Source organism: Lolium rigidum, chromosome 4 (genome assembly GCF_022539505.1).
Source record: "Lolium rigidum isolate FL_2022 chromosome 4, APGP_CSIRO_Lrig_0.1, whole genome shotgun sequence".
In the NCBI taxonomy this organism is placed as follows: Eukaryota; Viridiplantae; Streptophyta; class Magnoliopsida; order Poales; family Poaceae; genus Lolium; species Lolium rigidum.
In genome coordinates this window covers 28,268,678-28,283,820 of record NC_061511.1, presented here as the reverse complement: position 1 = coordinate 28,283,820, position 15,143 = coordinate 28,268,678, and the positions used below count along the sequence as shown (strand labels likewise).

Sequence of the window (15,143 nt, the reverse complement as noted above, 5' to 3'; positions counted from 1 at the left end):
AAAAAAAGAACGATTTCAATTGGGCCGCATGTGGACATCCGGGCATTCGAACTATCCCGCCGGCCCTTTGACTCGTACAATTTCAGCCCACTCCAAAGCAGGATAGTTCGGATTTTTCTAAAAAAAACAGAAAGTCCTATGCTTCGCAAAAACAAAAAACAAGGAGATTCAAGATATAAATTTGTTTATGTAAAAATAAAGATTTAATTTATCCGTTGAAATAGCTCGGAGCGCAATACACCGTTTATTGTCCGCAAAATAATCAAGATATCACATGTTTCTTGTACTGGGAGGCCGACATCGGGGACTCATGAGCCGGCAGCGTCGTTTTAAAGGCGGCAGGGGATGGAAAGAAAAAATAAACCAAAAATCTGTTCGTAAAAGATCCAAGAAAAGAAACATTTTCGTTCTGAGAGGATGACATGCGGGACCCATGAGGCAGCAGCGTCCTCAGCGTTTATTGTTCATAGAGGCTGCCATGTGGGACCCGTGAGCCAGCCAGCCGTCCTCAACGTTTTAAAGGCGAGCAGGATATCGAAAGAAAAAATAAGCCAAAAATCATTTGGTAAACAATATCCAAGAAAAGAAACATTTACCGCTTCGAGAGGATGACATGCGGGACCCATGAGGCAAGCAGAGATCCTCAACGATTCCAAGGCGTGCAGGGATCAAAGAAAAAAAGGAAATATCCAGAAATTAATTAGGGGTTCAAAAAAATCCATCAAAGGAAACTTTTATTGTTCATAGAGGATGACTTGTGGGACCGACCCGCCAACAAATGTCCTCATCGTTTCAAAGGGGGCAGCAGATCAAAGAAAAAGGCAAATAGCCATAAATTAGGGGTCAAAAATAACTCCAAGAAAGGAAACTTTTATTGTTCGTAGAGGATGACATGCGGGACCCATGAGCCAGCAGCTTACTCAACGTTTCAAAGGCGGCATGAGATCGAAAGAAAAAGGCAAGTGACAAAATATCGGAGCAAAAGATAATCCAAGAAAAGAAACTTTATTGTACATAGAGGATGACATGTGGGTCCCATTTTGCAACAGACGGTCTCAATGTTTGTAATGCGGCTTGAGATCAAAAGAAAAAGAAAGTAGCTAGTAATTAGGGGGTGAAAAAAATCCAAGAAAAGAAAGTTGATGGACATAGAGGATGACATGCGGGTCCCTTGAGCCAACAAGCTTACTCAACGTTTCAAAGTGGGCAGGGATCAAAAGAAAAAGGCAAGCCAAAAATCGAAGGTGAAAAAATCCAACAAAGGAAACTTTTATAGCACATAGAGGATGACATGCGGGTCCCATGAGCCAGCAGGTTCCTCAACGTTTCAAACGTGGCATGAGATCGAAAGAAAAAGGCAAGTGACCAAATATGAGGTGCCAAAAAAAATCCAAGAAAAAAGAAAGTTTTATAGTACATAGAGGATGACATGCGGGTCCCATTTAGCAAGCAGCGGTATCACCGTTTCGGAGGCGGCAGGGATCGAAAGAAAAAGGCAAGTGACCAAATTTGAGGTGCCAAAAAAACTCCAAGAAAAGAAAGTTTTATAGTACATAGAGGATGACATGCGGGTCCCATTTAGCAAGCAGCGGTATCACCGTTTGAGAGGCGGCAGGGGATCGAAAGAAAAAGGCAAGTGACCAAATTTGAGGTGCCAAAAATAATTCAAGAAAAGAAAGTTTTATAGTGCATAGAGGATGACATGCGGGTCCCAAGCTAGCAGCAGCGGTATCACCGTTTGAGAGGCGGCAGAGGATCGAAAGAAAAGGCAAGTGACCAAATTTGAGGTGCCAAAAAAACTCAAAGAAAAGAAAGTTGATTGCACATAGAGGATGACATGCGGGTCCCATTTAGCAACAGCGGTCTCAACGTTTCCAAGGCGGCAAGGGATCAAAAGAAAAAGGAAGTAGCCGTAAATCGTGGGGTCAAAAAAATCCAAGAATAGAAAGAATTTTGGTTCATAGAGGATGACATGCGGGACCCATGATCCCGCATCGTAAACGGCTCGATCGGAGAACGTTGAACGAGATGGCGCGATCGAGAAAAAACAATGCCGTAGAGGCTGCCATCTCGGGCCCTACATCCCTCTGCGGTGCGGATTTGCGTTGACTCGGCCGGCGAACCCGAGAATTCGCGATGCACCACGTCCCGGGCCACCATACGCGACGTTTTGGCCGCTTTCGTCGGGCTAGGTGGCCTCAAAAACGAGAAAAAAAAGTTTTGACATGCACCACGGAGGGACCAAAATCGTCGGCCATGGTACACCAGCAACCACGGCGCGACTTCAACTTCGTCGGCCATGGCAACTTTTCTTGTAGTGTCTCTTTGTTCTTCATCTCTTATTCCCCCAATAGCTTTTGTAGCTTTGTTGGAATTTGAGAGAGAAGGACTTGAGCATCTTTGTGGTGTTCTTGCCATTGCATTTGGTGCATCGGTTTGAGTTCTCCACGGTGATTCGTGGAGGTGAAAGCAAGAAGGTTGTTACTCTTGGGTTCTTGGAACCCTAGACGGATTCTAGACCTTTGTGGTGATTTGTTGGGAGCCTCCAATTAAGTTGTGGATGTGTGCCCCAACCTTTGTGTAAGGCCCGGTTTCTGCCTCGAAGGAAATCCCTTAGTGGAACCGTGACCTAGGCCTTTGTGGCGAGGGTCACCGGAGATTTAGGTGAGGCGCCTTCGTGGCGTTCGGTGTGTGGTGTGAGTACCACATCTTAGGGTGAGGCCTTTGTGGCGTTGGTGTGCATCGAGCAACCACACCTCAAGGTGAGCCTCTTGTGGCGTTCGGGAGCACTAAGCCACCGCACCTCTCCACCGGAGATTAGCACTCGCAAGAGTGTGAACTCGGGATAAATCATCGTCTCTCGCGTGCCTCGGTTATCTCTATACCCGAGCTCTTTACTTATGCACTTTACCTTGTGATAGCCATCGTGCTTGAAGTTATATATATCTTGCTATCACATACTTGCTTGTATTGCTTAGCATAAGTTGTTGGTGCACATAGGTGAACCTTTGCTTAGAATAAGTTGTTAGTGCACATAGGTGGACCATAGTTTATAGGCTTTGGGCTTGACAAAGTAAACGCTAGTTTTATTCCGCATTTGTTAAGCCCATCTCGTAAAAGTTTTAAACCGCCTATTCACCCCCCCTCTAGGCGACATCCGTGTCCTTTCAGCGGTGGAGCTCGATTTGGCCGCGGGGATGCTCATTTTTGGCGAGAAAAGGCCCGGCATGGGCACGAGAGGTGGCGGTGCAGGCGGGATGCCGGCGGCCATGGGGCGGCAATGGCAAAGGAGGCGGTGCGGCTCCGGCCTTGTGCGGGAGAAGGGCTTAGGAAGCTTCACCGAGCGGCAGTTGGCCCTCCGTCCTGTGCTTTCCTAATTATATGAAGTGCCTCTTGGCTTTGCAAATATACAAACCGGCGGCGCCAATATATCAAGCTTGCTAGCTTTTTTTTGGTGGGGAGACCACTTATACAAAGGTTGTTGGAGCAAGGTTTTTCAACCAAATTGCTATATTTTCAGTTTTTAACAATGAAAGCCAAATATAGGAAGGATGTTGGAGATGTTCTAAGAACTTCTCCATTTGGACTCTAGTATGGTCTAAAATACAAGTTTACCATTAGTCTGTTACAAAATATTCCTGAAATAAAAAGTGTTGTTCTGAAAGTACTTTGAGAAAAAAATCTTGTGTATGTTTTCTTTCGAAGACATGCAGATGATTTTTCAAGTTTTAGTTGTCCATATTGATAATATTATATCCCAATTAAAATTTCAAAGATTTGTTTTTTGTTGCGAATCAGGAACTTCATTGATTAATCAGAGGGGTTACAATCATTGGTAAGGATATCTTCTAAGAAGGTTGGGATAAAATTTATCGATAAACACCTTTTTCTAGCTGCACATTCAAGGGTAAGGCTTGCATTCTGATAACACGGAATCGATTAAATATTATAAATATCGGATCTATCAAATCAACTCATAGTTGAGAGTGGAATAGTAATAGGAAGATCCTCTATCCATACTAAGACCAAGATGGCTTTTTTTATTGGATTAGGAATTCCCTTCTGTTAAAATCCTTTTCCACTTTTATTTTCTATATCTCTAGCCCATGTACTTTCTTAATCTTATCCAACTTTCCCTCTATGGGTGTCAGTGGCGGACGCATAAAAAGTTGAAGGGGGCACACCTCTAAAAAAATTTATGCGTGCCCCCAATTGTGATAAAGTTTACCAATTCTAGAATTTGAAATTGATTCAATTCTAAACTTAAATCCTACAATTACAATAGAATCAATACTAAACATTTTTTTAATTAACGGGGGACATCCTGGCTCCATTGCATGAAGCCAGAGGCAGAGTAACAAGATTTCAAAGTGCAAGCTCCATGAAAGACAGCTGCAAAGTTATCTAAAAAAACTTGGAAACGTGAAATCTGATTACAACTAAGACACAAAGGGCATTCAGGTCGCACATGAAAGCACGAAAGGGAAAGGCACGACGCTCATCGTCAGGATGCTTGAGACGTCAGCCGTAGGGCGATAGGGGAAGCTGGCGATGATTGCCACAACGGTTCATGTAGAAGAGATGTGATGCTTGGTGCGCTGACAGGCTTCTCACCCCTGAAATGTCAATCTTGCCCAGTGCGAAAGCAACAGACCTGCAGTGCGGCGAGCGGCTAAACCTTGCCGGTCTGCCTCTGGCCGAGCGGCGAGTGGCTTGCGCCCTGCGGCCGAGCGCCCCTGCGCAGCTGCGTTTGACGGTCCCGCGCGACGGGAACGAGAGGCTGCCGAGCGAAGAGCGGGAGTGCATGTGGGCAGCGCCTACCAATGGGGGAAGTCGCAGAGAAGGCGATCTGGCGAGGGGAGGCGGCCGGCGGGGGACTCAGCTAGGGGGAGCGAGCCGCCGGCGAGGATTAGGCCTCACGAACCATGGTCGAGCGGGAAACCAGGGGAGCGAGCGTCAGAGCCAGAGCAAGCGAATGAGTCGACGAAACCAGAGCGATAGAGCTCTTCGGCCTGGAACGACAAGAAAAAAGTCAAGTGGGCTCAATTCTAGATAATATAATAGGGGTAGTACTAAAAATTTCAGAAATCTGGGGTGGCCCACCCTCTGTGTTCGCCCATGATGGGAGTTTATAATTATGGTATTTATTTATTACAAGAATGGAGCTAGGAAACACACTACTTTGATGCATACATATGGTTTACTCTTCTTTTGCGATGTATAATCGTTTACTCAACAATGTAAAATTTGCATTACGATATATCTTTGAAATAAAACAATATTATATTTTATACGACTTATTTCTGAGGATACACGTATGATTTTCAAGTATCCAATTTATATATTTATGACAATTTTATACTAGCAATTAAAAATTCGAAAGGTTTGACTCCAACGCGCATTGAAAAAATTAAAATGTATGTTACCGAAATACGACAACTTTTAAGCGATGGTTGGAGTCATATTTACAAGATAGAGCTTGGAAAACACACTCTTTGATACATACTTAGAACTGTTTAATCAACAATAGTGAATTTGTATTGCAATATATTATTATTGAAATACGACAACTTAACCGAAACTGGCGTACAAGTTTAGATACTGTACATTGTAGTATATGTTACTACTCCGTACTATTCTTCACAGTTCGGTAAGTCATTTCATTGACACGGCATAAATAAATAGATATATGTCACATAGAGAACGCTTTGAAGAACAAGGAGACTGCCCATATTTCTGAATGAGAAGAAAAAAGTAATCAGTTTGTTACAAACGGTTTGCACAACCAAACTGAAACTGAATCTGTCGACAGCAGAACCTCAGGGCGGCGGCTTTCTGCCCCGCCACCGGCAGATCCTGATGACTCGCCTCCACTCCACCATCCGCCGCCGCCTTTCCTCCACCACCTCCCCCGCACGGCCCTCACGCTCCTGGTCTCCCCACGCCGCCTTCGCCGCGGCCACGGAGCGCGCCCGCGCCGGCACGCTCAGCCCGGAGGACGCGCACCACCTGTTCGACGAATTGCTACGGCAGGCCGCCCCGGTCTCTGAGCGCTCCCTGGACGGCTTCCTCGCCGCCCTCGCCCGTGCGCCGGACTCCGCAGCCTGTAGAGATGGGCCTGCCCTCGCCATCGCCCTCTTCAACCGGGCGCGCCGAGAAGAAGCTGGCCCGCGGGTGGCACGGCCCACAATCTACACGTATGGCGTCCTCATGAACTGCTGCTGCCGCGCGCTTCGCCCGGACCTAGGGCTTGCCTTCTTCGGCCTCCTCCTCAGGACGGGCCTCAAGAAAAATGTGATCATCGGCAGCACCCTCCTCAAGTGCCTCTGCTATGCAAAACGCACGGACGAGGCTGTGAACGTGCTGTTTCATAGGATGTCCGAGCTCGGGTGTGTGCCTGATGCCTTATCATACAACATCGTTCTGAAGGGCTTATGTGAAGATGGCAGAAGCCAACAAGCACTCGACTTGCTCCAAAAAGTGAGGAAAGAAGGAGGTGCCTGCTCCCCTGATGTGGTCGCATATAACACCGTCATCCATGGCTTCTTTAAGGAAGGCGAAATTGGCAAGGCATGTGATCTATTCCATGAAATGCAGCAAATGGTTGTGCCAGATGTTGTGACATATAACTCGATTATTGATGCGCTGTGCAAGGCCAGAGTGATGGACAAGGCAGAGTTCTTCCTTCGGCAAATGGTTGAAAGAGGAGTTCAGCCGAATGAAGTGACATATACTAGCATCATACATGGATATTCCAGTTTGGGCAAGTGGAAAGAGGCAAGTAGACTGTTCAGAAAAATGACAAGCCAGGGTCTCGTACCAAATATTGTTACTTGGAACGCGTTCATGGCCTCCCTTTGCAAGCATGGAAGAACCAAAGAAGCTGCAGGTGTTTTTGATTCCATGACCGCCAAGGGCCACAAACCTAACATCGTCACGTATGGTGCTCTGCTCCATGGTTATGCGTCTCAAGGATGCTTTGCTGATATGATTAATCTCTTTGATTCAATGTCAAGCAATGGTATTGTAGCCGACTCTCATGTTTTCAATATCCTAATTGATGCATATGCTAAACATGGAATGATGGATGAAGCTATGCTCATACTTACGCAAATGTGGGAACAAGGAGTGAGTCCAGATGTAATCACCTATTCAACTCTAATAGCTTCACTTTGTAGAATGGGCAGGCTGGCTGATGCTATGGACAAATTCAGTCAGATGATTTACATCGGGGTAGAACCAAACGCAGTTGTTTATCACTCCCTAATTCAGGGTTGTTGTACACATGGTAATTTAGGGAAAGCTAAGGAGTTGGTTTATGAAATGATGAACAGAGGTATTCCTCGACCCAACATTGTGTTCTTCAATTCAATAATTAACAGTCTATGCAAAGAAGGAAGGGTTTTGGATGCACACGATATCTTCAACTTGGTTGTGGAGATAGGTGAGACACCTAATGTCATTACATTTACTTCACTGATTGACGGATATTGCTTAGTCGGCAAGATGGAGAAAGCATCTCGAGTGCTTGATTCCATGGTATCAGTTGGCATTCAGCCTGATGTTGTTACGTATAATACACTTATTGATGGCTATCTTAAAAATGGAAGTATCGATGATGGGTTGAGTCTGTTTAGAGAAATGTCGCATAAGAAAATTAAACCTACAACCGTTACATATAACATCATACTGGATGGGTTATTTCGTTCCGGGGAAACTGTTGCTGCAAAGAAAAAGTTCAAGGAGATGATCGAAAGTGGAACAACAGTGAGCATTTGCACATACAGTATAATTCTTGGGGGACTTTGTAGAAATAATTGCACCGATGAGGCAATCGTCATGTTCCAGAAATTAGGTTCAATGAATGTGGAGTTTAATATTTCAATACTCAATATCATGATTAATGCAATGTACAAGGTTCGGAAAAGAAAAGAAGCTAAAGATTTGTTTGCTGGGATATCAGCGAGTGGGTTGGTACCTAATGCTTCTACTTATGGGATAATGATACAGAATCTTCTGAAAGAAGGATCAGTGGAAGAAGCTGACAGTATGTTCTCATCAATGGAAAAGAGTGGTTGTGCTCCCAGCTCTCGTATGTTAAATATTATCATCCGAATGTTATTGGAGAAAGGGGAGATAGTCAAGGCCGGAAATTACATGTCTAAAGTTGATGGAAAGAGCATCTCACTTGAAGCTTCAACTACTTCGTTGCTGTTGTCTCTCTTTTCAGGGAAAGGGAAATATAGAGAACACATAAATTTGCTCCCTGCAAAGTACCAATTCTTCGATGGATTCAGTTTTGTTGCATAGGACTCGGCTGATAAGCCTTGGTGTGGTTCAGAGCCCCCTCTCAACTATTTGGACGTGTATTTCTTCCGTTCATTCACCAGGATGGAGCTAAGTGATGGATCCACGGTGCTGTTCTGATCCGTTGTGTACCTGTTGGGCGTGCATCAAATGGACATTGATCCATCTGACATCTATTTGCACACGCAAGGACCGTCTGGTGGATTATATGTCTGCCAAGGGGAAGAAGGTTATAGATTTCAGTGAGAATACCATGATAGATCAGTATATGAGTACCACTTCTGTATGCATAATGTTCAAGTTTTTGTTCTGGACATCTTCCTTTGCAACTTCATGTATGAATCTATTAACTCCCTCTTGATGAGATCGTGATATGTTTTACTAAAACAGATCCCTCTTGCATCGATTTCTCATCTGCTACTGAGCCCTCTGATTTGACATGTGTGATGTGCTCCCTGGTTCGGCATGGAGGCTCTGCTTAGTATCAAGGTAGATTGTGATGATCATGTTGGGACGAGATACATTTAGATGTCTGCTTGCTTAAATTTTATTGAATCAAGTTGCAAATGCAATTATTTTTGTTATGTGATATGATAAAACAAAAGGTGCAATGATTATCATGACAATGGTGCAGGTTAAAACTGCAATGGCCTTGACATGGTTCAGAGCTCCCTCTCAACTATTTGGACGTGTATTTCTTCCTTGCATTCACCAGGGTGGAGCCGAGTGATGGTGCAACCACGGTGTTCTGGTCGGGTGCGTGCCTGTTGGGCGTGCATCCTATGGACATTGATCCATGTGCCCTCTATTTGGGCGCGCAAGGGCTGTCTGGTGCATTATATATTTGCTAATGGCAAAAAGATTGTGGATGTCTGTGAGCATATCATGGTGGATCTCATCCATGAGTTTATCTATCTCTTCCAAGAAGCTCTTGTATTGGAAAGCGCAGACATAAAAGTAAGATTGCTTAGGGGTAGAGTGGAGGTTGTGGCAGGTATGTTGTACTTCAACCAGGTAAATTTATTTCATGGCACACTACCCTTTGTTAAAATGCATACAAAGTCTTTGTTGGATGGTGATCTTTGGAGGTTTCTATGTTAGCAGTTTAGTGTTAATTAATTGATTTAATTCAACTCCTCAAAGAAGAATGACCCACGTGATCTATATAATGCAGCTAGTTCTTGTGTAGTTATCTATCATACAGAGCTGCTACTGAAGAACATGTCATGATTCCCTAGTGTTACTCTCATTTTACTTATTTATGTTAGTTCCCCTGCTTTTAGCGAAATCACTTGTCATACTTCAATCCATGCGGAGGAGGTTCATTTCGTTTTGTTTCTCTTTTATTGACTTCTATGTTATTTACCACTTCTTTTGTTTGGCCTGCTTATTTAAGAAGGCTGATTGTCATGACCATTGACAATGGATGATATGCTTATCCAGCAAACTCGTCGTATCCCGTGGTTGCTGTTAATCATTATGCAAGTAGTGATGGAAAGGAAGCTACCGGAACACTATTGTGCATTCTACAATTTCTGACTGGCTCTTTCTTCTCACCAGAGTCGGTGTGACTGCAGTATCTTGAGGGGATCATTAGCACTACTGTATGCATATCATCTTCATGTTTTGTTTGCACATCTTTCCCTTGCAACTTTGTATATGGATCTATTACCTCCCTCTTGATGAGATAGTTAGATGTTTTACTAAGAAAAATGCCTCTTCTCTTTTCTTGTTCTTATCCGCCACTAAGCTTCTGAGCTTCTGATTTGACATGTGCTACATGCTTTCTGGTTGGGCCTGGTGGCTCTGCTTAGTATCGAGGTAGATTATGATGATCATGCTGGGCCAGGATATTTTTAGATGATGTCTACTTGGTTAACTTCTAATAAATCAAGTTGTAAATGCAATTATTTCTGTTATATAATAGGATAACATGAAAGGTGCGAGATTGCAATGGTGCATGTTGAAACTGTAAAGGCATTTGGAGATCTATGCGAAAACCTTGGTCGGCCAGTCGAACATCTCTACCTCCCTGTGTATACATGTCAAAAGTTTCTCTATTTGCTCCTCTGTATAGTGGCTAGAACAGTTTGATTGTCAGATTCGTGTCAACACAAACGTTTTGTTTCCAAATGTTTGTTTGTATAACGACAACCTGAAAGAAACAGATATATTTAAATTCTGTCTTGGTTTTGGTTCTGTTTAATGGAATTATGATAATGTCCGAGTTGCAATTCTGCTTCTTCCGTGCATATTTCTCTTTATTTTTTGATGGATCCAGTGCATATCGTTTTGTAGCCACATATCCCACTGTGTTCATACTTTAGACATTGCATATCCTCTTCTGTTTTACCTTACATATTCTAGTTCATGATGTTCAATCTTCTTTTCTGAGATATCATGTCCTATCTCTTGTACAAAGAATATATGTTTTTTTTACATCTTGTTCTTTGTACTTCAATCGTTCATGCATCCTTATAGCATGAATACCAGACTCCCCTGCTGGTTTTCATTTGCTATGCTCAGTCCGTGAAGCATTGGCCATTTCTACAGCTGTTTTCTTTGTACCTCCCTATACTAAAGTTACAATTATTATTATACACTATATAAAAGTTGGTCAGATTAACGTTTTCAGATTGATTCATGCACTGTAGACGAGCTATTTATCGCTTCGCCCCTTCAATAGTTACGTGACGCGTGCGATGGTTGTCAGCGCTGTGTTGTTTCCGTCAAGCGGTAGTTTTTACTTCCTTTTTTCCTTTAGACGTCAGGTTACCGGCTACCGTTTTTATTCCGTTATTTCTTCCGGTGATCCGGTAATTGCGTTCTCTGTTTACGATCGTGCTAGAGTCTAGACATCTCATGATCTTCTTTCCCTTGCAAACGTGTCCCATTTTCAGCGGTTGAAGAGTCTAGGTGTCTCGTTCTCTATTTCGTTGCCGCTGACTGGAACCTCATCTCCTCCACCCTCTATCTCCCGCACCCACTCCCATCTCTCTTCCGAGGAAAACGAGGCGCCCGGGTCTGGACTCGGAAGCCGGGCATCATCATCGATGGAGGCGCTCGAGGGTCGGCGGCCTGTAGCCGTGGAGAGGTAGAGGAGTTCACGCCCGAGCGGGAGGGGCCAGTCGGGAACCTAGCCGAGGGGATCTGGTGCAGATGAGCAACGTGCACCGTGGCCAGCGTTGTTGGGCGAGCTAGCGGGAAGGGGACAGAGAAGGTGAGAGATTTTGGCGGGAGGAGTGCGGCCGGTTGTGGGATGTGAGGAGCGCTGGGATGGAGGTGGTTGTGCGCTTCCAGCAGCCTATCTTTCATCCTCCCAGTCTTCCATCTGCTCCAGCATCGCTGCGATACAGGGTAAGCTGACCATGACTTTTCCTCATGCTAGATCTGGTGAGATTTCCTTATTCCAAATCCAGGTGATTCCCTTTGTTTTATTTCACTTTTGATTAGTCCTTTGTGGTATTTTCTTGATCAACCATGCCACAGTGGAAGGAGTAGATCTGACTATTTTACTAACTGTGATGATTGCAAGTGTAGGTCCTTTGTTTAATTTAAAACAAGGTTCTTCAGTTGCAACTTCCTTTTAGAACAAATCCACAAATTGCAGGTATCAATTATGTCCGATCAAGAGAAGCTTGGGAGCATATGATCTGTTTTATTTCTTGGTTGCTGGATATGAAAATCTTAATTCTCATTCATGGATCTTGCTGGCCATAGGAAGTCCATGGTTTCCTCTATAGAAGTATCATATTTTTTCCTCTAAAACGAAGCCAGTGGTGCAAAAGAGGTCAGACTTTGTTTTATCTGAATTTATATTCACTTCGTAATTATGTTCACTTTGTAATCCCGTTTTCCTTTTAAATTGGCATCTGATCGTGTGTCTATGGTTTGATAAAGGTTTAATTTTGGCATTTGCAAATGCACCGCAAGAAGATGGAAAGAAGAAAACCTATGCGAAATATGCCAACAATATTCTAATACGCAGGTTAGGCACTCATGACGCATGCCAATGTGATTTATTATGTTCTATAAGAATACATGAAACCACATGTGTTCTATAGCAGAATCAGTGTCACTGTATCTTCCGTAGTGTTGGTACAGCAGAAATGTACAAATGGCACACCTTCTAAATAGTGTGTTGCTTTTGCTCAAGTTCTTTCTCTACATAGGTTTCGTTCGTATATCTTTCTGTTAAGGGTGTAACTACTTCCATACACTGAAACTTCTATTGAATATTAGAGAACTGTAGTGAGAATGGTTTGGTTATATTGCATTCTATTTAATTGGGATTGTTGAACTCCCAAAAAAATTTAGCCTCCCTGGAAGGTCAGTTAGATATACTTTATTGGGCATATATACTACAGATGTCAGCATCCATTTTTTTGAAAATTCCACCCATGTCTGTACACGGACTGCAACCTCAAAATATTTTGATTGTCTAAATATATACATGAGTGCACTAACTAGATAGTACTACGAAATTACATATGAGCTATGGAAGAAACATGTTCGTTTCCGACAAATAATTTCTTATCAGTGCGTATGGATTTAGCCAGCATAACATAATTCTTTCAATTTCCCTTATCACAAATCCTTCTTTCGAGACAGCATGTTTAAAAATGGCTTGAAACTCTTGACTGTCTATTTGATTCTAGCAGAAGCATGAAGACCTACTAGCATTGTTGGGGTATCCTATAATTGTTGTGTTGTTACTACTCCCTACACAACTTCTCATAGGGCTGCTGTATTGTCGTCGGCGTCTGGCTGTGCATCGGCATACTGCTTTTGTTCGAGCAGGTTGTCCCTGCTGTTCACTGATTGTAGGGTCTGAAGTTTGCTGCACAGAAACTAAGAGAACATCGGCAACCTGACCTTCATAATGTGATACAGTTACACTGTACAACTATGTGCACAAAAATATGCTGTGTTCCAGGTTGAGCTTAACTTTTGGATTCTCAGGTCGAGATTGCATGTATAGTTGTCTTCTACTTTTTTACATACAAATACTTTTGCCCTCTTCTGTTCTGTATGTAGTCGCACGTGTGCTTCTCAGTAAATTTTCAAATATGTCTAATGCCTCTAATGATTTCTAATGCCAAGCATAATATTTTATAAATATTTCTAGCATCTGCAAAATGGGGCCAAACTTGATTGTTCAGTGGCTTTCCAAATAACCCTTTTCTCGCCTCTCTTTGAGTGCCGAATGTTCAGTTACCCATGGCTGCAGCTTTTGTTTGTCTTTTGAAGTGCAAGGATTTTCTTTGCTCTTTTGTTCTCCGGCCCAGCCAAGAACAACACCGACCCCGGACAAGTCTTCGCTGCCGAACCCATCCCTGCCGCTCCCCTGCGAACAATGAAGACAATCATCATCCTCTCATCTGATGATGATGATGACGATGACAATGCGGCATACTAAGGATCTTCAGGTCGTTTGCGTCCAGAAGAGAACAGCTAATTTTGGGCATCAGCAGGGTCGCCAGTCTGAATCTCCCCTACGCCACTAAATCTGCCTGGCAATGTACACATGCAATGATGCACTTTTGTTTGACTGTAAAGTCTGTATTTTGCAGTTATAGTTTTGATGGCGTCATGACCAAGAACCCGGATCTATGTAAAGTACCCATGGCGAAAAAACCTACTATGTAATGATCTCTTCTTGCAGCAGTGCCTGTTTATATTTTGCACCATTGTCCATAATATCTTTTTTTCTGCCACTAACAGCGACCCTCACCTGATGAAATAACAATATTCCATTCTGTTCTCACCCTCTCTTTGTTTCACTAACTAAATACGCCAAAGACTACCCACCAAGAGCACACGATGATTTGAAATGTCCACTCTTTTTTAGGGCAATTGTACAGTCATTCAGCTTCACCATAATCTTGAAAAAAGATAGCTCCACGGGCGCGGCGTGTCGCCGCGCCTATGCTTCCTAGTTCTTTGTAATGGTCACTTCCTCTGTTTGAAAATACAAATTATAGGGCGTGTAATAGATGCATAATTGATTTCAAGGATTTTGTTGTTGTTAAGACTAGCAAGTAATCAGTTGTATGGAGAAGATATGACAAAGAGGACTAACATTTAATTTTCTCGAATTTGAGGCATGGCTTTGATAATCAAATTATTGCTACTCATGGATGTGCATCGATGTGACCTGTATAGGTCAATCTTCAGAATAAACTCAAGGGTGCTCATCAAAATGGCAGTTGTTTCTCAGTTTGAATTTTCAAGCGGATCTATCTCTGTATCTATGCATATTCTGAATTGATTACAGTAATTATTACCTATATCAAAGTTACACCTCTTTGCTGAAAGATTAGCCGTGTGCCAGGTTAGCATTTTTGCCACTGTAGGTGGAAATCGATCCTACAGATCCGTGCATATCAGTTTTCAGTGGAATTTATTTCTCTTTTTTCTTGCATGGGAAATTCCTTGGTGACCGGCTGCTTTCCGGTATCCTCTTTAATAACTTCCGGTTATCACACGTTCCTTTTCCATTTGGATACCTTCGGTTTCTAGTACATTTATAAGATCAAACATGGTTCCACAAGAATCACGCGATTTTAGGCACGATGTTGTGCTATTGCAAACTATGCTGGAATTTTGGGCATTTGGCCTTTGGCCCATGGCCCATTACCAAATTCTGAAACTCACATGGCCCATTCCAATAATCAGTGGCAGCACTAGTGGGGGCTAAAGTTTAGTCCCACATTGCTAGTTGGGAGAGAGTTGGAGTGGTATATAAGGTGGGCTGTTCTAGTCCTAGTAAGTGAGTGAGAAGAGAGAGAGCCCTTGCGCACTCCTCCTCCTCCGCCGCCCGCCTCGCCACGCCT

At 43.3% G+C, this 15,143-nt stretch overlaps 1 protein-coding gene and 1 long non-coding RNA gene across 2 annotated transcripts; both read left to right on the top strand.

Moving 5' to 3' along the window:
* The first annotated feature begins 5,859 nt into the window (after positions 1-5,859).
* LOC124646407 (protein Rf1, mitochondrial-like) lies at positions 5,860-8,696 on the top strand. Its single transcript, XM_047186525.1, has one exon. The coding sequence runs from the start codon at positions 5,860-5,862 to the stop codon at positions 8,308-8,310; it is 2,451 nt and encodes an 816-aa protein (XP_047042481.1). The 3' UTR covers positions 8,311-8,696.
* Positions 8,697-11,546: 2,850 nt separating this feature from the next.
* LOC124708811 lies at positions 11,547-12,253 on the top strand. Its single transcript, XR_007005339.1, has 2 exons — positions 11,547-12,097; positions 12,208-12,253. It is a non-coding gene; the product is annotated as an uncharacterized LOC124708811 (long non-coding RNA).
* Positions 12,254-15,143: the final 2,890 nt, after the last annotated feature.